This window comes from Portunus trituberculatus, chromosome 28 (assembly GCF_017591435.1).
Source record: "Portunus trituberculatus isolate SZX2019 chromosome 28, ASM1759143v1, whole genome shotgun sequence".
Classification (NCBI taxonomy): Eukaryota; Metazoa; Arthropoda; class Malacostraca; order Decapoda; family Portunidae; genus Portunus; species Portunus trituberculatus.
The window spans coordinates 12,310,723-12,334,237 of NC_059282.1; the positions used below are offsets into that span (position 1 = coordinate 12,310,723).

Below are 23,515 nucleotides of genomic sequence, written 5' to 3' on the forward strand. Positions count from 1 at the left end.
CAATCAATCAAATAATAATGACATGTAGTAAAAGAGGATGTACCAAGGCCAGTCTGAAAGCATAGCACAATACGAAGCTGAGGTGCGCTACTAACAAGGACTATCATAACAACCTCGTGTTCCTTACGGGCGACACTGCTCCCGCCACCACCAACGCTAGCTTCCCCCCTTTCCCTAGAGAGATTCACGGTTCGAACAGTTAAACCCATTATTCACTATAAACATACAATTTTGTACATGATTACTTGCAAGTGTCCAGACCTCATCAGAGAGAGAGAGAGAGAGAGAGAGAGAGAGAGAGTGTGTACATCATACTTACTTTCTTATCTGGTAAATTATTGATTAAACAGAAATTCACGAGTACTTTTTAGGGTTCATTTCTCTGCACGGTTGCATAATGGAAGTGAGAAGCGGAGGTCTTGAATTGTAGTGGTTAGATTCATTTGTATTATTCATTTATGTTTCGATATTTTGATTCCACTCTATGTTTATTGTGTGTGTGTGTGTGTGTGTGTGTGTGTGTGTGTGTGTGTGTATGCTGTAAATCCTATTGCTATTCGAATGTTTTCATGAATGGTTATAATCCCGAAATAACCTTACATTATCAGGGAGAGAGAGAGAGAGACGAAAATTCTAAAGACTATAGTAGCATGAGGTCTTTGAAAATAATCCTGATGAAATATGTCAAAATATAATTAGATCGTCCACATTGTCTGCACACTAACTAATTCTTTATGTTGATTATTGCACCACATTTTTCTTCTCTGTACCAATTTATGAGTCATGCATATTATGACTCGTGCATGGATTCCAACACGAGTCATCATTAATGCATGTAATCTTATCTTAAACGTCACCTTCTGAAACGTCACTGTAGTTAGAGACCCGACCAGGAAGTGTACGTAATGGTAGGTGTACGAGCAGGATGTCACGTGACGGGGAGGTGGAGTGGTTGGGGAGGGAGTGTACTGTCTCTGATAACCGGACTTGTCTTATCTTATCGGAGCGACAACGAATTTTGCTTCCCCTCTCTCTCCCTTCTCTCCTTCCTTGCTCAGTTCACCCGTGTTGTTTGTGTCGAGGGCTTTGTGGGGTGTGAAGTCTTAGTGGTGTATTGAAACCAAGGCAGTAGTAGTAGTGGTTGGTGTTACTGCTACGAGTACTACTGCTGCTGCTACTACAATTGCATCATGGTTAGCAGTATTCAATTGAAGCTGGTAAGATTTGTGTGCTAGCTGTAACCTATAATGTACTGTAATATCTGCGTTTGTTAAGGATTTTCGTGTCCTTTTTTCCTTTCTCTTTTTTCTCTATATTTGTGTACATACTTTTATTCTTGTTTCCTTTTGAGTTATTTGGTGTTATCAGTGCTTAGTCTTCTTTGTCTTCGTTGTTTGATTATTTTCTTTCTTCTTTAAGTCTATCCTTTTATTCTTATTGACTTTTTCCGCTTTTCTTATCATGTTCACTTCTTGCCGTCATCCTTTTCTTTCTCTTCTCTAGTTTGTTGCTTCTTTTATGTTCTCTTTCCTTCACCTTTTACTTCACCTGTTTACTTTCCTTCACCTTTTGATCTTTTCCTGTTCACACAAATCTTCCTTCTTTTCTTCGTACATCAGCTAAATGCACCTTTCTTTCCTTCGCTGTTTACGTACTACTTCCATCTTTCTCTATCTAAAAAAAATTCCCCTCTTCCGCAACTCTAGTAAATCCAGCTTATTTATCGGTCCCTCCTTTCCATAGGTGAGGGCGGCAAAAGGTGGCGACTTGGAGGGGCTGCAGACGGCGCTGGAACGAGGGGGACAGGTTGATGGGGGTGGGGGTTCAGGGAGGCAGGCTCTACATGAGGCGAGTGAGGCAGGGCACTTGGAGGTGGTGAAACTTCTCCTGAACCATAAGGCACAAGTCAACAGCAGAAGCAAGCGACATGGTGATGAAGGTGAGACCCATGTAAACATTTCTACGCCGCACCTCCCCGTACATTCCAAAGAGTGGTTGAGGTGCCACGTTTTGTCAGATGATTTAGTGGTTCTGGGTGATAAATGAACAAATTTCATACATTATTAACAGGGGAAAACACTCTTAAGAATTCGCCCAATCATTCCTATGGCTTTTGAAAACAATTGTGGTGAGAAAAAAAGTTTTTATTGAATACGGGTCTCCTAGGGTGTTTATGACCAGTGAGCGCCGTCCGCCGAACGATGTTTCGAATTTTCAATGTGTCAGCCACTCAGCATGGCCGTGGCGTAGCATGTACCGCACTGTTTTCACAAGCTCCAATCAATTTCTCCATCATGCCAATTTTCAAAAGCCACAGAGATTATCCGCGTGCCTTAAAAGTTTATCCTGCTATCGTAGCACAGAACGCTTGTTAATCTGTTACTAGAACCATGAAAAATAAATCCTTAAGACTGGTGTTACTTTACCGAGAGCCACTCAGCCATTTGAAAGCAGTGGAGGTGTGGCGTAGAAGTTTTCTGTTGAAATAGCATTATTGCAGGTGCGTTGAGGACGAGTATAGGTTGGTGGTGATTGAATGAGCTACTTTTACTTCATCTTTTAATTAACACAGAATCAACAGAAGACTGATCATTGACAGATGGGGCAGGAACTGCTTACTTCTTGTTACAGTAAGCTCTTTTTCACCAGGTGGTACTGCCCTGCATCTGGCGACTGAGGCGGGTAATGTGAATATCATGGAAGAGTTACTGAAGGCTGGAGCTGACCCTGAGGCCCGCGACGAAAAGGGTGAGAAACAGTAACACAGGAAATAGAGTTGATGTTTGAGTCCTGAATAGTGTAGACACTTGCCTTAAATACTTGTATCACAGTGATTTTTTTTTCTGTAAATCAAACAGAAATCAATAACTAATGAAATGCTTTGTACTTAAAATTCCACAAAGTCCTGTGATATTTGAGGTTATGGTACGTGGAGATGGTTGCCAGATTCTTTCTTGTCACTTCTTGCAGAATATGACATTACATACTAAGTGGGCAGTTGTACTAGTCATGGTCAGTACAAGAGTAACACACCACATTTGTATCCACTATTTAGCGCCTTAAGTCATATATATATATATATATATATATATATATATATATATATATATATATATATATATATATATATATATATATATATATATATATATATATATTTTTTTTATTTATACCATGTGGGCTTTTCACGGGAATTTCTGGGCTAAAGGGGATACTTTTTGTGGTACCTCCTATCTCAAAGCCCACCCGCTAGGAAACCGTTGCCCCGAGTGAGGAAGCCCAACCTACACTCGGACCGTGGACAGGATTCGAACCCGTGTGCTTGGAGACCCCTCGGACCCCAAAGCACGCATGGTTCCACTGTACCACGGCAGCCCCCGTATCCACTATTTAGCGCCTTAAGTCATATGGAAGTCTTTTGATCTATGAAGGACTAAATCAGGTTTTTGTTTAGAGACTGCACTAAGAATTTTATCAGGTTTTATGAAGAGACTGAACTAAAAAAAGTATATGTACTCGCTTTCAGGGAAAAGAATGTTAACTAAGAATATAATCAGGTTTTTTGGAGAGACTATCAAGAGATCAGAAAGCATAAGATTCAGAGAAGACGTAACGGTTACCTGACTTGTGATGATGGGTAAAGAAGCAATCTCATGTCAATCTCATGAAAACCCTTGCCTTTTCAATAGAAGGGGCCGCCGTGGTACAGTGGAACCATGCGTGATTTGGGGTCCCAGGGGTCTCCAAGCGCACAGGTTCGAATCCTGCCCACGGTCCCAGTGTAGGTTGGGCTTCCTCACTCGGGGCAACGGTTTTCCTAGCGGGTGGGCTTTGAAATAGGAGGTACCTCGAAAAATTATCTCCTTTAGCCCATAAATTCCCGTGAAAAACCCACATGGTATAAAAAAAAAAAGTATGAATGAAGAGGATCAAGTGTGGAGTCATTAACAAAAGTGTGAATGTGTAGTGTAGGACATCCTGCTCTCCGCTTTGAATTAATAGTAGGACCTTGTATTGCAGGCAGGACCGCAGCTTTATGGGCGGCTTATGGAGGGCAGCAGGAGGCTTTACAAGTACTGGAAGGGCAGAACAATGAGCTACTATTCGCCTACGACTACGACCATTCTACTGCCCTTCATCTTGCCGCTGCCCATGGGGACCTGAAAGTGGTGAAGTGGCTGGTAAGTGCGCCTCCTGATAGGGCTTACGTGGTGTTGGTGTGAGAATTAGGAATCAGGAAGAGGAATTTACTGATGTATTGTTGAAGGGATGAGATACATGGGAAAGAGTCTACTGGCATCACTGCAACGGCTGATCTCGTGACAAATACTGGCCTGTCTTAAATCTAATTGTGTCTTGCCAACTAAATTGATTTCAAATTTTTCTTTGATACCATATTGTTCATGTTCTTTTTTCATGTTCATTGTTCATGTTCTTTTATTCAAAAACTGTTGGTAGTGGTATTCTATCTATTACTTTTCTATTCTTCTTCTTGATGACAGTGATGCTTTCAAAGTTCTTGGTTTATGACATTCTTGACTTCCACTGTTTGGTGTTCGTGACACTGGTAGCACTTCCCTTTGATTTATTTTGTTGCTTATTTATTTTTAACTTTTTATTACTGTCTGTCCTCCGTGTATTATTTCTTACAGGTACAGTAGTTATGTTTTTATACTTATGACTATTATAACTCATTAGCATGGGTGAGTGACATACTATAAGTGCTTATTGAGGCTGCTTCCAACCTATACCGAAAACTGGTTTACAGTGTGGTATAGGAATGAAGCTCTACCATAACTAAGGACTCCCCGCACACCAGGACACAACATAACATACTCTCCCCTTGTTCTCTTTGAGGTGAATCATGGTCTGGACTGTGGGGCACGAGACCACCGCAACAAGACCCCCAAGGACATAGCCAAGGAGAGGAAGTGGCAGGACGTTCACCTCTTCCTCAAGCAGCACCAGTCACCCTCCAAGCGGTCTCGGCCAATCAGTGTGAGTAGCAGCTTATGATGTTCAAGTTTCAGCAATGTTGGAGAAGCAGTCAGGCAAAAGATTCTCCTCTTAACAAGTGAAAGGATGAAAGAGTGAGGATACAGCTCAGCTCTCATTGAAAGAGTGGTAAGAAGTGTGTTTTGGTTCAGAAAAGTGGAAAAAGACAGTCATGCAGTTGGTGTCTTAGCTAGCCAGTGAAGGGATGAAAGAGTTTGAATACCGCTCGACTCTTGCATTAAAAGGTGGACAGAGTTAGGGTGAGAAGAACAAAATATTCAAGTCGTGGGAAGGTAAGAAAAACACAGTCTTGGCTAAAGTTTCCTCTGCAACTCAAGCATTACTAAGGTGGACAGAATTAGGGTAAGATGTGCAACTTCATAGGAAAGTGGAAAAAAGTAATTTATTATTTTCGTTTCTGTACAGTGTTTGATTCTTTTACAACTGTTGAAGAGTGTATGTGTTTGTGTTTGCCTTGTGACTATAGCTGCTGTTGCTCTCTGCAGCCGTGGCGAGGCTCAATGGGTTACCTGTCCACTCGGAGCAAGACAAGTCACACCTCAGAGGACGAAGTGAGTTCCAAGGTGAGGTGAATTCACACAAACAAACACACACACACACACACACACACACACACACACACACACACACACACACACACACACAAACCGCGTCTATAGTGTAGTGGTTTGCACATTCGGCTCACAACTGAGAGAGCCCGGACTCAAGTCCGACAGTTTTCTTCAAACTTTATTTCATCATGTCCCAGTTCCAGAATGCTACTGTTACTTACCATGACCACAGTTGCTTAATCCAGTGCATACTGTCATGCTCTACAAAAAGTGACAAATAAACTCTGGCCACCACTGACTTGCGCTTCAAAGAACCCTTAATTCTCTTACTTGTATCCTATTTGTCTCTCATAGGAGGCAGCATCCTCCCTCCAGGACTCTGCCACAGCCTCGCCAAAGACTGCCACAGAGACATCCACACCAGAGCCTACCTCCTTGCCCCTGCTGAGGGTAGAGGAGCACGGCAGACACACAGACGTTGGATATGCATCGCTGAATCTCAGTGATCTGGGTGTGCAGCGCCTGGAGGAGGAGCCACGGGGGGCGCTAGCTGCTGAGGTGAGCCAGTTCATTTTGCTCCATAAGTCTTGTTTTTCAGTAATCATGATAGTGGTGGTGTCGGTGAGGATGGTATGAAACTGGTAATGTTGATAGTTGCATAGTAGTTGTAGTATAAATCAGTGGTAGTAATAATCATCTATCTCTACATGTGCACTATCTATTTATACACTACGCCTGCTATCCTTCACAAAGTGCCTGCTCCAGAGAAATGATAATAATAATAATAATAATAATAATAATAATAATAATAATAATAATGATAATAATAATATATGTAGTTGTAATAAGAATGATAATAACAATAAACATAATCACCACCATCACCATCTCCATCCATCCTGTCTTTCCTCCTTCAGCAGCACAGAGGGCGGAGGGACGACCCAGAGAGAGAGGCAGACAGAGACATGATAATCTCCCTCAGATCACAGCTGGAGACTCTGCAGGGGGAGGTGGCACGTCTCAGAGACAGGGACAAGACCACACAGGTAAGAGTCAAGCAGCAGGAAGGCGCTGGTCAGGTCAGGAGAGAGGACCATGCTCCGAAACACCTCTGGCTTCACCTCAACTACATTCAAAAGTGACTTGAGTGTTTGAGGTATTTTCATGGATTTAGTGACTTAGCAAGATTTCTGTCCTACTGAGAACCTGGCTGATTATCGTTGTGGCCTTTGAAAATAGTTGCAATGAGAGAGCAAAGTGTTTCAGAATATGTGCCAGAACGTGTAGGGAAGATAAGGTGTCTCACTGTAATGTTCTTTCAGGAGGAGCTGAGGCGGAGGGATGAGGAGGGAGAGGCACTTAAATTAGCAGAGGCGGAGATGAAGGCGAAGGTTTCTCAGCTAACGAGGCGGCTGGAGGAGAGACAGAGAGAGGTAAGGATGAACTCAGAAAGACGTAGAAAGCTCAGAAAAAAAGACAATAAAGAGTTATGGTAGAGAAAGATCGGAAAAACAGAATAAGAAGAAGACTTACAAAAAGCTAACATATAAAAATAAAGGTGTGTTCACACATATCAATATGCGACTGAAATTGCTAGTCACTAGAATTGTCGACCACATTTCAAATCTTTCTCCACGACATCACTACGTAAACAAAGTCGCAAATTGACTGAACAAGACCAACATGCTGGTCTTGTTTTGCTACTGGTTTTTGCAGTCAGTAGGCACCAATATTCAGTCGGAAACTCCACTGACTTACAATTTCAGTCGCATATTGGCACGTGGGAGCCCGCCTTAAGAATGTAAAGAATACATGTGTAATTTTCATTCATACACACTCGCTACTTCTTTACTAAAATCATGTGTCTTTTTCTCATTTGGTGGCAGGAGACTGAAAGAAGCAGAGCAGAGGTGCTGCCCCCAGGATCACCAGTAACCCAAGTAAGATACAGAGAAGGGAACCAAACTACTATCCTACTTTACCAATCAAATTCATCCTAACCTAAACTAGTCTAATTTACCCATCACTTTCCCCTCGCCAGGTCAAGATCAAGGAGCTGCAGAGACAGAACGAGTACAACCAAAAGATCATTGAAGACATGAACGACGAGATTGATGACCTGTACAAACAAGTGAAGGTGCTGGAGGTGACTGCTGCCACTACACAGGTAAGTCGTCAAGTCATCAGGTTATTAGGTCATCAGGTACAAGACAGATACAATCCTTCCACTTCCACATTTGTCCTACATGGAGGAGGTGAAGAGAAACACAGGTATAGAGTTTATTCCCGACTTCTTCAGAGCAATTTTCCTGAAGAAACATCAGCGAAATTTGTCGGGAATAAACTCACCTCCCCTCACCTGTGTTTCTCTTCACCTCCTCCTCCAACTTGTCTGAATGTCTGAACAGAAAATTGCAGTGTTTAGTGATGCATTGACAAGATTTCTGCGTCATTAGCAGGAGATAGACAGATGTAATCTCTCCAATTCCATGTTTGTCATATACGATTAAAGAAAAGTGCAGTGATTAGTGATGCATTGACAAGATTTCTGTGTCATTAACGGAAGAAGCGGTCTTGACAATCTGGCAGTTCATCTCCTTGGCTTTTGAAAACTGTTCTGGTGAGAGAGCAAAAGGATTTCAAAATGGGGGCCGTAGATAGATCTTGTGCTAATACTGTAACTAGAAGACGTCTATAATTCGTGAAAACTGCAATAGTTGGTCTCATTAGTTGATGTTCACCTAATTTCAAGAGTGAGTTAGGAGATGGAAGAACCAAACCATATTACAATCAAAGTAACCCATTAACATACCTGTACTAGCTTCCATTGAGTATCGTTCCCTCCACTTCCACGTTTATTACTCAGCGTTTCATTGTGTGAACCATCTGCTTCAACTCACATCTCAAACAAACCCTGCTAATCCTTCCATCACCCACCCACTACCTGTACTGGCCTGGATGCATTTTAGATGTGAGTAGAATCACCTAGAGTGGTTCACGGCAGGTAATTTTATTGTCTGTCCGTCTGTCTCCTGTTTCCTCAGTAAGTATTTTTGTTCTCCGCAGGCCAGACTAAAGGGGAAGGAGTCCCTGCTACAGGAGCTGGAGGAGGAGGCCAAACAGACAGAGGAGAAGCTGAAGGAGGAGGCTGCAAGGCTCTCCAAAAGATTGGAGGACGAGAGGAGGAAGGTTACAGAGGCTCAGGTATATGCAGTATAGAATTAGTAGCAGTAATATATAGCAGTAGTCATAGCTGTTGTGGTGGTGGTGGTGTTCTTCCAGCTACTACCTACTCCCATTTTTCAGCTTTCCATGTTACTTGTATAATCACTGTTACTGTTGTCATTGCTGCTTTCATTAGATCCCAAACACATAGCAGGGCTTAGTGTTCACATGTGCTTTAAATTGATCAGCCACTTATTTATTTATTTTTTTCCTTCAGCAAGACTCCCATTCACTGCAGCAGCTTCAGGGGGAGGAGGCTGCCCTCAGGAGAACTATTGGTTCTCTGCAAGAGCAGTTGAGACTGCAGGAGACTGACTACAGGCAGCAGGGAGCAGCCCTTAGAAAACAGTTGTTGGAGGAGGAGGCAAGCCACCGGCAGGCTGTTGACGCCCTCAGGAAACAGCTGAAGGCAGAGGAGGACAGTAACAGAACTGTGATTGCCTCCTTGCGCCAACAGCTGCAGGATTCCACAGAGGTACAGGAGCAGGACTCCCACTTGAGGCAATACATTGCTTCTATGAGGCAGCAGCTGCAGGAGGAAGAGACCGCCAATAGAAAGAACGTGGCAGCACTGCGGCAACAACTTCAGGAACAGGAGGTCAACAAGAGAGAGACAGTGGCCTCCCTCAGGCAGCAACTGCAAGACCAGGAGGACAGCAGCAAGCGGTCTATTGCCTCACTCAAGCAACAGTTGCAGGAGGAGGAGGACATCAACAGGCAGACCATCACTTCCCTCAGGCAGCAACTGCAGGACGCCACGAGTCAGCAGGAGCAAGGCACTTACAACAGACAGCAGATCACAGCATTGAGGCAGCAGCTGCTGGAGGAAGGAGCTGCCCACAAGAAAACCATAGCAAGCCTTAGACAGCAGCTGCAGGAGCAGGAAGACAGCCACGTGCAGGCTGTCACCACCCTCAAGCAGCAGCTGCAGGAAGCCACAAACAAGCTTCAGCAGGACGCCCTCCACAGACAGCAGATCTCGTCCCTCAAGCAGCAGTTGCAGGAGCAGGAGGAGACTAACAAGCAGACTGTCAATGTGTTGAAGCAGCAGATGCAGCGAGAGGAGCAGAACAGCAGGCAGACGATGGCTGAGCTGAGGCAGGAGTTGAGTCGCATGTCACTGCGCCACACAGAGGTGGAGCAGAAGTCCATCACGCTGCAGGTAACACTACTCTTGCTCATGGCCACATGGTGACACTCACTTGGCGCTATACTGAAGTCAATCCACCACACAGATATCAGGAAACGTGTTTGCCTTGAATATAGGTAGCCTGTCTGTTAATCGGTTTACGTTCTGTTAGTAGTAAACTGTACATTAGAGAACAAGGTAGTTATAGAAAGTCACTTAGTACTGAAGAATATGTTCCTCATAGATTCAAAGAGTGTGTGTTAATATATACATTTTTTTTTTCTAATGTAAGATTAATAGTGGTTAAGGGCAACAAAAAGGGAGAATAATAGACCCACTGAGCTGCCATTTCTTTAAGAGAAGGCCAACAAGATTACACAAAATTGGAGGAGGTGTCTTCAAACCTCCTTCTTAAAACAGTTCAAGTTGTAGGAATGGGAAAATACAGAAGCAGGCACGGACTTCAATAATTTATGTAACAAACTGCTGGTGGGAGAACAAGATGGAAATAGAATAAGGCTCTTAAATGCAGTTCTGTCTTGCTTTGTTTACTGTGATATATAACAATTTACAGGATCAAAACAATACTTGAAAGCCTTATAAGCATTTACAAGAAAGTAAGATACTGAAGAGCATAGTGTTCCCAATTTCTACCCAGTTTAAAGAATGGAGGTTGTTGGAGAGTAGTAAAGATGTCGCAGAATGACTAGTAATTGAGGAAAGCTCCACCAAAGAGCAGCCAAGGAGTTAAGGCAAGCACTACAGTTGTACCATAATGTCTGTCACTGTGTGTGCAGCGTGATCACGAGGAGCTGCTGCGGGAGGCGGAGCACCAGCAGGAGCGCAGCAGGAAGACGACTGAGGAGCTGAATGCCTCTGTAGCTCACCTGACTGCCAGACTCCGGGAGCAGGAGGAGGCACTCACCTGCTGTAAGGTAGGCAGTAGTAGTGACCTGAGTGGCCACCAGAGAAACAGAATAATGTGGTAAATCAACAACCAAAAATAGCAATACGTAGTAGCAAATTCTAGTCTTAATTTTAACTCCAGTGCATATGTCTACAGGAGAAGCTGCAAGACAAGGACAAGCTGCTGGAGGAGAAGCAGGAGGAGGCGAGGCTGAAGGAGACAACACTGAAGGAGGAGGTGGAGAGGATTTCCCGACGCCTGGAGGAGGAACGTCAGAAAGTTGGGGCAGCTCAGGTACGAATTGATAGATTTTGTTAGTATCTACTATTTCCTCATGGAAGTGTACTGTTCAGAGCAGTCTTTGTTAGTTATGCTGCTGCGGTACACATGGAACAAGGAATGGAGTTGTCAAGGACTGAGGGGCCACGAAAATAAAGCCGGGCTTCTACTAATATTTCACACATAATTGATACTTCCCATGGCTACAGACAATGTATGCAACAGTGAGAATACACTCCCCACACTGTCTACAATCATTCGCCATCACCACTCGCTCTCCATCACCACTCACTCACAACCTCCACTCCCACACATATCAGTGTAGCCTCGTTCAGTGGTCTCTCACACAAGCCTACGTAATCCAAGCTACTCACTGACTATGCTACGTACACTTTCCACAAAGGGGCATGTTTGGGTTACTCTCGTTCCCTATGTAATTTGCAAACATGTCCTACACAAATTTCCTATCTTTTGTTGTATATTGCTCCACTGGTGTTTGTTAGTCTCCTTGTGCACTGTCACCAATATTACTGGATAAACTGTACCTTATGTGAGGATTTGCAGACATCCCAGACATCGGAAACTATGTGAATTGCCCAAGTTTCAGGGTATAATGGTAATTCTCCTCATTGGCATCTCTCTCTCCTCTCTGCATGATAAACCTCTCTTCTATTACCCCACCTCAGAACTTACACATGCACCGTTGAAATACTTATATGATAAAGATTCTAACTCCGACCATCACATCTGCAAACCAGTCACCAGGTACCCAACGCTTTTCTCCTTGCAGGCACGTGAATTTGAGACATCTCGAAAGCTGCATGAACATGTCGGGGATCTTGAGAGGATCATAGACTCACTGAACGATGAGGTATCAGAGAAGACCAGCAAGATTGGAGAGTATGAGCAGATGGTTGCCTCGTATCAGGTAATAGTTGTGTTATGTGTGAAGGGCAAGGTAAAGATGGGAGTAATGGTAATTTATTTGAGATTTTAAGGGATTGCGCTCTCTCTTTGGTTCCTGCGAAGAGAAGATGGAAATAGAACCTGGGAATTGGGATTTAGATTAAGTTATATTAAGTTAAGTCAGGTTAGCGTCCATTAGGTTTGGAGGAAGAAGGCTGGAGTTACAAGGAAAGAGATTGGAGTTAAGTCTGAAGTTAAGAGGAAGAAAGCTGTAATTCCGTGGAGTGAGATTACAAATGAGGCTGGAGGGAGGAGGAAAGTGATAACAGAGTCCCGCAGTGCAAGCGTGCTGTGCCCATAATCCAGAGATCCGTAGATCGTAAACTACGCTTAAAAAAAAAAATAAATAAATAAAATAGATAAATAAATAACTAAAAAAGAGGACAGTGGTTGACGTTACACAGAAAGAGAAAGGAGTTGAGGTCATATTTAAGAGAGAGTTATGAAGCAGCCAGAAGTTAAAACAGTTAAGTGACTGATGTTGCACAGAGAGAGAAAGGAGTTGCAATTGTATTCAGGACAGAGATATGAGGCAGCCAGGAACTATGATGAAAGATATTGAGAAAACCAGCGTAACCATTAAAGACTCAATGCCTCTGCTGTCTTGGTAACAGGTGCAGCTGCGTCACAAGGAGCGGCAGTTAGAGCAGCGGGAGGCGGCGGGGCAGCAGAGCGTGGCCACCCTGCAGCAGAAGGTGGACGCACTGGCTCAGATGCTAGAGGAGGAGCAGCAGAAGACGGCACAGGGGCAGGTCAGGCCAAAATTGTGCTTGTGATATGGTATTGATAGTTCTGTGTTTGCTTTGATCTTAATCATCACCAACAGATATAGATCAGATCAGTAAGTCAGTACAAAAATATGAACTCACCATATGCTTTCATTTTTTTTTCTACCAAAGCCATCACAACCACCATCATCACCACCGCTGTCAATCTCATCATAAACTCACCACTTCTTTGCCTCACCTACACACACCATCACCATTATCACCAAAACCACCACCATTCTCATCACAATCTCAGTACGAACATTTTTTGTACAGTTTTCTTAATTTCTCACTTCTACGACAATCACTCCTCTCTCAGTCACTCATAATCTCACGCAGCCTCACGTCACTGCCCACACAGGAACAGCTGCAGGAGGCGGAGGAGAAACACCGGCAGGAAGTGGAGGCTCTCAAACAGCAGATGCAGGAGGTGGTGGAGGAGGCAGAAGAGGAGAAACAGGGCAATCTCTCTCTGCAGGTACGTATTGTGTGTGTGTAATTCACCTCGGTCGCCTCCTGGTCACCCAGCCAGTCTTCCCCATTACGGAGCGAGCTCTGAGCTCACAGACCGATCTTCGGGTAGGACTGACACCACAACACACTCCACACACCGGGAAAACGAGGTCACAACCCCTCGAGTTACATCCCGTACCTATTTACTGCTAGGTGAACAGGGGCCACACATTAAGAGGCTTGTCCATTTGCCTCGCCGCTTCTCGGGACTCGAACCCGGCCCTCTCGATTGTGAGTCGAGCGTGCTAACCACTACACTACGCGGTGTGTGTCATACTGAAATCAATCCACCACACAGATATCAGGAAACATGTTTGCCTTGAATATAGTTAGCAGTCTAACACTTCATCCTTCCCTCCACAGAAACAACAGCAGAAGAGGATCCAGGAGTTACTGGTGCAGGATCAACACAACAAGAGCATTATGAATGAGAGAAACAACAAGATTAAGGAGTTCGAGCAGACCTTCTCGTCATATGAGGTAAGAGAGAGAGAGAGAGAGAGAGAGAGAGAGATTTGCCAGTTTCTTATATTCCAACTCAACTTTTCTTTAGTGACTAGAACTCTTAGCGGCCTTTGTCTTTTGCTCTATTGTTCCCCTTGGCGTGTTTGTGTCTCTTACATCAATAAATAGAAAAGATATGACTTGTTACTTTGATCATGTACTCAGGTGCAGCTGCAGAACTACCGGAAGCAGATTGAGCAGCATGAGGCGAACAAACAGCAAACAATCGCAGCGCTGAGTTCAGAAGTGGTGCGCTTGTCTCAGAAGATGGAGGAAGAGAAACGGAAGGCTGCTGCTGCTCAGGTAAGTCTTTGTGTGCGTCTGTGTTTGTGTGTAGTTGAAAGGTCAAACTGTCTATATACCTGGCTGGCAATCCCACATATGCTGGCTAAGACAAGGCAGCACACTCACACACACACTAAAAATTTTTGTCTTTATGATTATCTTAACAGAACAGAACAACGCACCTCATAGAACAGGACAGAGTGAACAAGCTAAACATTACGGACCTGTCTAACAAACTGAGGGACCACGAGAGGACTATCGCTGCTTTTCAGGTAACGAGGAATGAATGCCTGGCCATGGCTGCCAGTAGGTGCTTGTTCGCTTCTTATCTTCATTTCAATTCACTCTTCACAACCTGTTTATTTGTCTTTCAACTTCCCTGTTTCATTTATATCCTTTTTTCTTTCTATCCAGTTTTCTCCTCTTTGCCTTTTGTTGTTGTTTATCCATCTCTCATCCTTTGTGCCTCTTTCCTTTATCCATTCTTCTATCCATTCCTCTCCTTTGTTCTTTATTCCGTTTTTTACTTTTTTTTTTTTCATCCATCTTTCAAAGTCCTCCGTGCCTCATTTCTATCTTTTCTTTTCTCTTATTTTCTCTCTAATTTATTCGGTCTTCTATTTGTTCATCTGTTTTCAAGCTCCTTCCTGACCTTTTCCTGTGCCCACTCTCCCTTTAATCTTACTTTATCTTCTGCTTTATTGTTTTTGCTTTATTTCCCTCCTCTTTCTCCAACCAACAATTTCTTTTCCTTGTGATTATTCCTTTCTTTCCATCCTGCAGTGAGGGTAAGAAGGAAATTTCTACTTTACTCTTTTCTTTGTCAAACCTACAATTCCTTCATTTTCATCATCCTTTTGCTGACTCTTCCTTCCTTCCTGCAGCGAGAGAAGGAGCAGATTCAAGAGGAAGTAGCCAAGTGGAACCGTTCGAGTGAGTCCCAGCAGCTTGTCTCCAGCCAGCAGGAGCTTCTGAAGGAGACTCAGGCAAAGCTGGAGGCAGAGAGGCAGGAACGGGCAAGGGAACAGGAGGCAACTCAGCAGAGGATGGCAGCCCTGGAGGATGCCGTCGCTCGGTCCTCCCGCCAAGCCTCTTCCCACGTGTCAAGGTCAAGGTCACGTTCAAGGCCTGAGACTCCTTCAAGGGTGAGTGGCACTGGTTGGAGGAAGACGGTGGAGTGGAGGAGTACAGAGAAAAGTATAGAGGAAAAAGGGATGCAAAAATGTGGAAAAAAAATTGAGTCTCATTATATATTTCAATGTCATTTTCATCATGTCACGTCACCACAACTACCATCACCACCCTTCACCAGCATTAGAACTCATCATTGTATCCATGTTTCCCTTTATTTTCACATCATCACCACTACAACCATTCCAACACCATCAGACTCAATATCACCTTCCCTCTTCACCACCACCATCACTCCATCACCATTGGATCCACTACTCTCCATCACTCTTTAGTCACTTCCCTTCATCCTTCATTACTAACACCAACTCTTCCCTTGCAGGTCACACTAATGCCTACTGGTATTCCTAACCTTGGGAACACTTGCTACATCAACTCAGTGGTGCAGTGTCTCTTCAGCATCACTATTCTAAGAGACTACTTCACCTCTGATGCTTACAGGTACTGGGGACGTGAATGCAGAGTGAACTAGGCAGGCACTGGATTGACTTCATGCAAAAAAGTAATGTTGCATATACAGGCTCGTGAATTAGGTGTACAAATTCTGATCAGTGTCTTGATTTTCCTGCTAGACGGGATCTGTACAGGGGCAGTGAGTTGCAGGGGCAGGTGGCGGCTGCTGTGTGTGGGGTGTTCAAGGGCCTGGAGGAAGGACATGGTGAGAGAGACGTAAGGACGAGGATTAAACACTTGAAGGTAATACTTGAATATAATCTAACCCTTCCCAATCCTCACATAACTTTCCTTAACATGAAATAACTTCACCTAACATGATTTTAACTTAACTTAACCATACATAGCAAAATCTTCACATACTCCTTTCCTTCCCTCTATGTCTCTCCTGCCGTGGCTGCAGGAGGTGGCTGGGGTGTGCAGTGAAGAGTTTCGTGGCTCACAGCAGAAAAACGCCCACGACTTCCTCTCCTCTCTCCTTAATTGGCTGCATGAGGACTTGACACGGGTGAGTTGGTGGTGAGTGAATCTTCTTCATCACTATATCTTATATCTTACACTTTTTGAGCTGTGTGTTGTTTTCCTTCTCATATTTAGTTTCTGTCTCTTTGCCTTTTTTTCTCCTTTTCTTTAATTGTTTTTCTTTTTCTTTCTCTTCCATCTATACTCTTAATTTCCCTCTTTTTTTTTTCTTTTCCTTATCTCCTTCCATCCTCTTCTCTTTCTTCTGTTTTCTTTTCTATTCTCTTTCTTCTTTTTTGTCCCTTCCTGTTCTTTTCTCCTTATTTGCTTTTCTTTTCTCCCTTTCCCTGCTTTCTCTTCTCATCATTTCCATCCCATCCTTGTTTTCTTTTGTCTTTCTTTTCTTTCTTTCTTTCCGTTCTCTTCTCTTCCTTTCCCTTCCACTAGTTTCCACAACACACACACACACACACACACACACACACACACACACACACACACACACACACACACACACACACACACACACACACACACACACACACTAGTAATAACACATCTCTTTTCTGTCTCTCCCGTAGCCCTCAGGATCCTCAGTGGTGACCAAGAACTTTGCGGGGTCTATCCGTGAGGTGGTGCGGTGCGACAGAAGTGGTGAGGAGGTGAAGAGGAGCTCCAGAACCTTCACCACCCTCAGCATTCCTGTACCGAGGGGGAAGGCGTTCAATCTTCAGGTGGGTTACGTGGTTCCTTTGTCCTATCTGTCGGTTTTCTCTTCAGCGTAAAGCAATGTTGATGTTCTCTTGTTTCTTGTCTTATGTTCTTATGGACGCGGGATTTTGTAAGGCCTTAGGTGTACATAAAGGGCGTTTTACAGTGAGACCAAGTGTGCTGGAGGTGCTTGGGTTTAAATCATGGTAATGGGTTCCAAGTTGCAATTATCCTTCATTAACGTTTGGCTAATTGATACATCTTTCTTTAATTACTAATCACTATGAGATGCCTTTATTTGTTCTGCAGTCTTCTTCAATCTTTAGATAAGATATACGTAAACTTCTTATTCCCTGCTTTCTTCTATCACTGATCTTCCAACTTCTCATTATCCTCCTTTTCTTCCTCCTTCGATTCATTATTTTTCGTAGATGCTTTTAGAGAGATCATGCATTATTGTATTTCGGGTGCAGTTCATTGTTTGATGTTGCAGAGAAAGTGTTAAAAAGGCTTTCTCAAACTACGGAGCGAACTAAAACAAACTACCAGAGCTGTGCGTAGTGGATAAGGTGGTGAGCGTGGAATCGGGCAGAAACTCAATGAAGTGAGAGAAAGATCGAGACTTCAGTTATTCTATTTCTTTAATTCTTAATCTTTGGCTGTGCAGATTTGTGGTTTGGTCTGTGGTTAAGTACCGTGCTAAATAAAATCTGAAGTCTGAAGTGTGCAGTGTGATTTCTGGCTCAATGAAACGAGAGATAGATCAAAGCTTCAATTGTTTTGGTTCTTTAACTCTTCATCTTTGGCTGTGCAGATTTGTGGTTTGGTCTGTGGTTAGGTATCGTGCTAAATCAAAACCTGAAGTGTCCAGTGTGATTTTGGGCTACGTGAGAATTTGAGACCATATTCTGAAACCTGTCTGCACCTCCATTATTTTGAAAAGCTTTTAGTTGAAGTGACACGGATTTCAAAGGATGTTTTGAACTAGAAACCTGACTTCGCTAGAGATTGAAAAGTAATTTTGAGAGGAACTTTGTGTGTGCTGGCAGGACCTTCTGGAGAGCCACTTCCGGCCACACAACGAGGAGTGGGAGTGTCCTCATTGCCGGAGAACCCACGTCTGCCGCCAACACACCCGCCTCATACAGCTGCCGCCCCTTCTTATCATCCACCTCAGCAGGTAACTCGCACACCACACGCCACGCCTCCTCTCACTTTTCTTTCACTATCCTTTCCCTTCCTTTTTTTTTTATCATCCCTTCCTGTTACACCCTTCCTTGATTACTCTTTTCTTTCCTTTTCCTCCTCCTCTCACTTTTTTTCGGCATCTTTGTTTTCCTTTACCTCTCTTCTTTTCCCATCCTTTTTTGTTACACCCTTTCTCGATTGCTATTTTCTGTTCTCCTCTATTTCTCCTCTATTTCTTTTCACAACTTCTGTTTTTCTCATCCCTTTCTCTTCCTTTCCCATCTTTCCTGCTTTGACTACTATTTTTTTTCTTTTCCTTCTTTTGGCCTTCTTTTCTTTCCAACAACTTTCCTTATTTACTCATTCTTTCCGCTCCCTTTTCCATCTCTTCCTATTACTTCCCTTTCTGCCTTGACCACTCTTTGCTTCCCTTCCTCTCCCTTGAAGTTCTTTTCCCTGACATTCCATAGCTACTCTTTTTTCCCTTTTTTCACTGTTTCTATAATTTCCCTTTACATTCCTTCCCTTATCAGTATTTTCCATTCTTTCACTTATTTTTCCTGGCCTTCCCCTTCCCTTTCTTCTCCTTTCCTTCCCATTCCTTCCTCTCTCTTCCTTTCCCTTTCCTTTCCTTCCCTTCCCTTCCCTTCCCATCTCTTCTCTTCTCTTCTCTTCTCTTTCCCTCCCCTCCCTTCCTTTCCTTTGCTTTACTTTCCTTTCCTTTTCCAGGTAATAATATTAAATCTTATCTTAAACTCTGCAGAATCCTACAAATATCTTGAAAACCTCACATACTCACTAACCACCTATATGCTCGCGACACCCTAATTCCTTTCCCTGTCCCGTTCTCTACTTCTCAAGGGTCGGCAATCCACGCGACGGTCACTCCAAGAAGGCACGCGTCTCCTTCCCGCTAGAGAGCCTCACACTGCAGGAATACATGGACCACAGAGACCGCAGGTAATCCCAAGCTTGTGTACAGTTTATGATCTTCAGGTCTGGTCAAATGTAGGACAGGAAGCTTGGCCGTTGTATGGGCGCTTTCCTGGTGTTATATCTTGTCTTTTTATTACCTTTTTATTCTGCTCTATCTTTTTAACCTCTTCTATACTTTGACACATTTTTACTTTGAGATTTGTGTACGATTAGACCATTTTATTTACATTAGGAAGGGTCTATGGATGTTCGAAGATTAATGGCCACAGTCTTCACTAATCTTAATCTTCACATGAGTTTCTGAAGCTCTATAAAATCACCAAATAGCAAGCAGAATGAATATGGAAACGCGTCATGGTACTGAAGAGGTTAAGTTTTTTTTCGCTGATTTTCTCTTTTCTTCTACATTTCATGCAGTATTTCCTTCTTATCTTGTATTCTAAGATCATCCAAAAGTAATTGTCCTAGATTTTTTTTTTTTCAAGTTGTAGGTTACTGTGAAAGGGAGGACACGGTATGTTTGGTAATGAAGGGCACAGGCAACGAGTTCATGAGTTTACCACCGTGGTACAATGGAACTATGCGCGCTTTGGGGTCCGAGGGGTCTCCAAGCGCACGGGTTCGAATCCTGTCCACGGTCCGAGTGTAGGCTGGGCTTCCTCATTCGGGGCAACGGTTTCCTAGCGGGTGGGCTTTGAGATAGGAGGTACCACAAAAAGTATCCCCTTTAGCCCAGAAATTCCCGTGAAAAGCCTACATGGATAAATAAAAAAAAAAGAAAAAAAAAAGGGAAAAATAAGAATACTGGTGTATATATATAATTTTTTTTATGTATAAGAGGGAAACTCAGATAAAGACAGCAAAAACTGGGATTAAAATAAAGGCCTACTGAGGTGACAGTACCCAAACAGTTTGCAAGAAATATAGTTAGAAGGTGACTCCGAAGATGCTAAAGGAGTCATCTTATTTATTTTTTATTTTTTCCAATTTTTAATGTATGTGTAGTTAGATACATGTAGTTTGGTGTGAAGGAAGAGTTGTCTTAAGAGTTCAGGCTGTAACTGCTCCCTTAAGTTGTGACACACTAAGAGAAACGTTCAGTGACGTCACAGCTGACTTTAATAGTAAGTTTACACCACCCAATGAATCAGTGCTATTAGACCCCATTAGGAGTAATTATTGTTTAGGCAGGTGTCTGTTGCCCCCACCCCCCTTCTCTCTCTCTCTCTCTCTCTCTCTCTCTCTCTCTCTCTCTCTCTCTCTCTCTCTCTCTCTCTCTCTCTCTCTCTCTCTCTCTCTCTCTCTCTCTCTCTCTCTCTCTCTCTCTCTCTCTCTCTCTCTCTCTCTCTCTCTCTCATCTTTTTATTAGATAGGGTGGAATCAAAATCTTTTCGTCTCATCAACTCTCCTCTGACTCTCTTCAGCTTCTTTCTCACCGCCGGAATGTTGCATCTCTTGCTATCTTCTATCGCTATTTTCACGTTAACTGCTCTTCTGATCTTGTTAACTGCATGCCTCTCCTCCTCCTGCGGCCTCGCTGCACAAAGTGTTTCCTCTTTGTCTCACCCCCTACTCTGCCCAGCTCTGTAATGCAAGAGTTAATCAGTACTCTCAATCTTTCATACCTTTCTCTAATAAACTCTGGAACTCCCTGCCTGCTTCTGTATTTCCAACTTCCTATGACTTAACTTCAAGACATTTATTCTGTCTTTTGGCTAACTGTATCAAACCTGCAAGGGGGCTGGTGACTTAGTAGGTCTTTTTTTCCCTTTTATGTTGCCCTAGGCCGGCTTTCCCCTCTTACATAAAAGAAAAAAATGGTTTTCTATTTGGGATCTCCCTACACAGCCCCACCTACGAATTGTTTGGGTTAGTGAGTCATCAGGGGACGATGAGCGCCGGCCACTACACCGCCTTCTGCAGGAGTCCCCCTGATTCCACGTGGCGCCAGTACGATGATGACCAAGTGAGCGAGGTGCCACTGAGAAGAGTCCAGGCAGAGGCAGATGTGCACGTCCTGTTTTACTCTCTCCTGAAAACCTGATTCTTGGAGTACAGTGAAGGTGACTAATTAGAATGTTATTGTAATTACTATTATCTTTATTGTTATAGTTTTTCAAGACTGGTGACTCTCTCTCTCTCTCTCTCTCTCTCTCTCTCTCTCTCTCTCTCTCTCTCTCTCTCTCTCTCTCTCTCTCTTGTTTCTTTCTGTTTTGTTAGAATAGTCGTTGTAGTTACGTTGTTTTCTTTTCTATAGCTTGTTTTTTTACAGTAACGCAGGTAGAAAAACGTCATTTGTAAAATTTGTTATAGGTAATTCTCTCTCTCTCTCTCTCTCTCTCTCTCTCTCTCTCTCTCTCTCTGTCTTTTTTTTATTATAACGAATATTGTTTACTTTTTAGAACGTTTTTTACTCTAAAGTAGGCAAGTAAACGTTTGGAGGTTAAAAAGAAAAAGAAAAACGTTGTCCCGCAGAGAAGGTTAGCGTGTAAGAACGTGAAAGTTGTAATGATTGGTTGCCTGATTTACTATTCACTTCAGTTTTTGACGTGGTGACTGGAAAACTATATGCTACTAGAGGAAACGTTGCGGTGTGAAAAAGGTGTCTTCTCTCTATATTTACTGTGCGAGAACGTGACTGTTGAGAGGACTATTTACTTTATTTCCCTTTTTTCCCTTTTATCTTTGTTTTATTTCTTATATATTTTTATACATCAACTCAGGATGGTTTGAACGTAATGCCAAGTGTAATGAGTGAGAATGTGTAGGTTAAGATGACCATTTCAGTGCTATGTAATCGACTTTTATAACGTTGCACATACACACAGGCGGTAAATGTTTGAAGGTCAGGAGAAGTCTGGAGCAAAAAGCCACAGATGGATTCCCTGACTTAATTGATGCGCGTGGTGTGGCTTCATCAATAAAATATGTAACTGGATCGCCTTTCACTCCACATCTCGCTGCTTGTGTTCCTCGGTGACCGGCGCACCAACTCTATCTTCAAAGGAATCATTCGTGAAGTTTGTATTATAAGTGCTCTCTCTCTCTCTCTCTCTCTCTCTCTCTCTCTCTCTCTCTCTCTCTCTCTCTCTCTCTCTCTCTCTCTGGGTAGCGGCGCGCTCCTCACCCCCTCACCGTCCTTGGTGATCCCTTCACTGAAGTAGAAATATCCGATGCCCACAGACTGAAGGAGCGGCCTACACGCTGCAGAGATAGGAACACTGATGACGGAAGTAATGATAATGATGATGGATGATGATAATAATAATGATGATTTGCCTTTCGGGAGGCCTATCTCAATCATATTCTTATCTCTGCTAATCGTCCTCGCGCCCTTCAGCGCCTTTCCCTCCAGCGGCACGTAGCAGGACCATTCCCCAGTGTTCAGGCCAGCGAGTCAGCCTGCGTGCACGTGGCTTTAGTCAACATATGGTCTGACTGCTTGGGGAGGAGGGCAAGAAGCGAACTGTTGGTCAGGTAACTCCTGTGCCTGCACCACGCCTTTGTTTTCTGTTCACGCCACTCCACTCACCTGACCCCGAGGAGAGGGCGGCATTCGCCGTCACAAGGACGTGAATGAGTCGTGTCATATTAGAGAGTGTATCCACGTGTGATGCTTGCTTCATATACGAGCACGTGCACAGCTGTTCTAAATACAAACACCTGGTCTGTTCTCAGAGGGCAGGAGTAAGCAGCAGCAGCAGCAGCACCGTGCAGTCGCCAATCAACACCTTGCCACCCGACCCTTGCCGTCTTTTCTCACTTTGCAAACCAGGAGAGACAAAATTTCACTGCAATTCGAATATGACCGTCCAAGCTGTTTGCCCTGTGGCCTCCGCTCCGCTGTCTCCAAAAGGAAGTGTTGCCGCTCTCTTTACTAGAGTATTTGCTCTACTCCCAGTACTAAACACACTACGCTTAAGATTTTCTAAGTGTATGTATAAAAGAACGTTTCACTAACACGATGAAATTAACCAAACCTGAGCGACTCCTGCTGCAGAGGCGCCCAAGAAGAACGATGAGAAAAATGGCAGAGATTGCACACACCCCACAGCCTCGACAGTCACGAGTGTTGCTGCCTTTTTGAGGTAGTGTGCTGTGTTGCTTCTTCCTTCAGGTGAACAGTGGTTACTAACTTGGTGTTCTCTCTCTCTCTCTCTCTCTCTCTCTCTCTCTCTCTCTCTCTCTCTCTCTCTCTCTCTCTCTCTCTCTCTCTCTCTCAAGCATGTTTCCTCATAATATGGTTTCCTGTTTATCGTGATACTCATATCTTATCTGTATTCTCCGCTTTCATCCAGAAGTCTGACCCGGAGTTAGGTGCCTCTCTGGCGCAGCATCTCCAGTCACCATCTCCAGTCTGTTGTAGTAACTTTCATCGTGGCAAAGAAACAAAGGTTGGCTTCTGACTGTGACGCACGTCTCACCGCCACAC

General features: G+C 43.6%; 1 protein-coding gene across 6 annotated transcripts; it reads left to right on the plus strand.

The window, feature by feature from the left end:
* The first annotated feature begins 1,059 nt into the window (after nucleotides 1-1,059).
* LOC123510002 (ankycorbin-like) lies at nucleotides 1,060-23,493 on the plus strand. Of its 6 annotated transcripts, none has more exons than XM_045264677.1 (30): nucleotides 1,060-1,217; nucleotides 1,744-1,939; nucleotides 2,650-2,748; nucleotides 4,021-4,181; nucleotides 4,858-4,998; nucleotides 5,502-5,579; nucleotides 5,922-6,125; nucleotides 6,485-6,613; nucleotides 6,890-7,000; nucleotides 7,454-7,507; nucleotides 7,609-7,734; nucleotides 8,634-8,771; nucleotides 9,010-9,954; nucleotides 10,719-10,856; nucleotides 10,985-11,122; nucleotides 11,898-12,035; nucleotides 12,688-12,825; nucleotides 13,202-13,318; nucleotides 13,717-13,833; nucleotides 14,023-14,160; nucleotides 14,310-14,414; nucleotides 15,027-15,287; nucleotides 15,656-15,774; nucleotides 15,906-16,029; nucleotides 16,190-16,294; nucleotides 16,830-16,982; nucleotides 18,009-18,139; nucleotides 19,009-19,107; nucleotides 20,932-21,146; nucleotides 23,382-23,493. In XM_045264677.1, exons 1-29 carry the CDS (start codon nucleotides 1,191-1,193, stop codon nucleotides 21,125-21,127), a joined length of 4,626 nt encoding a protein of 1,541 aa, XP_045120612.1. In that variant the 5' UTR covers nucleotides 1,060-1,190; the 3' UTR covers nucleotides 21,128-21,146; nucleotides 23,382-23,493. The 6 variants fall into 6 exon arrangements, with proteins under 6 accessions (XP_045120612.1, XP_045120613.1, XP_045120611.1 ...); XM_045264678.1 differs by lacking the exon at nucleotides 23,382-23,493 and adding an exon at nucleotides 22,762-22,851; XM_045264676.1 differs by lacking the exon at nucleotides 23,382-23,493 and adding an exon at nucleotides 21,912-22,019.
* The last annotated feature ends 22 nt before the right edge of the window (nucleotides 23,494-23,515 follow it).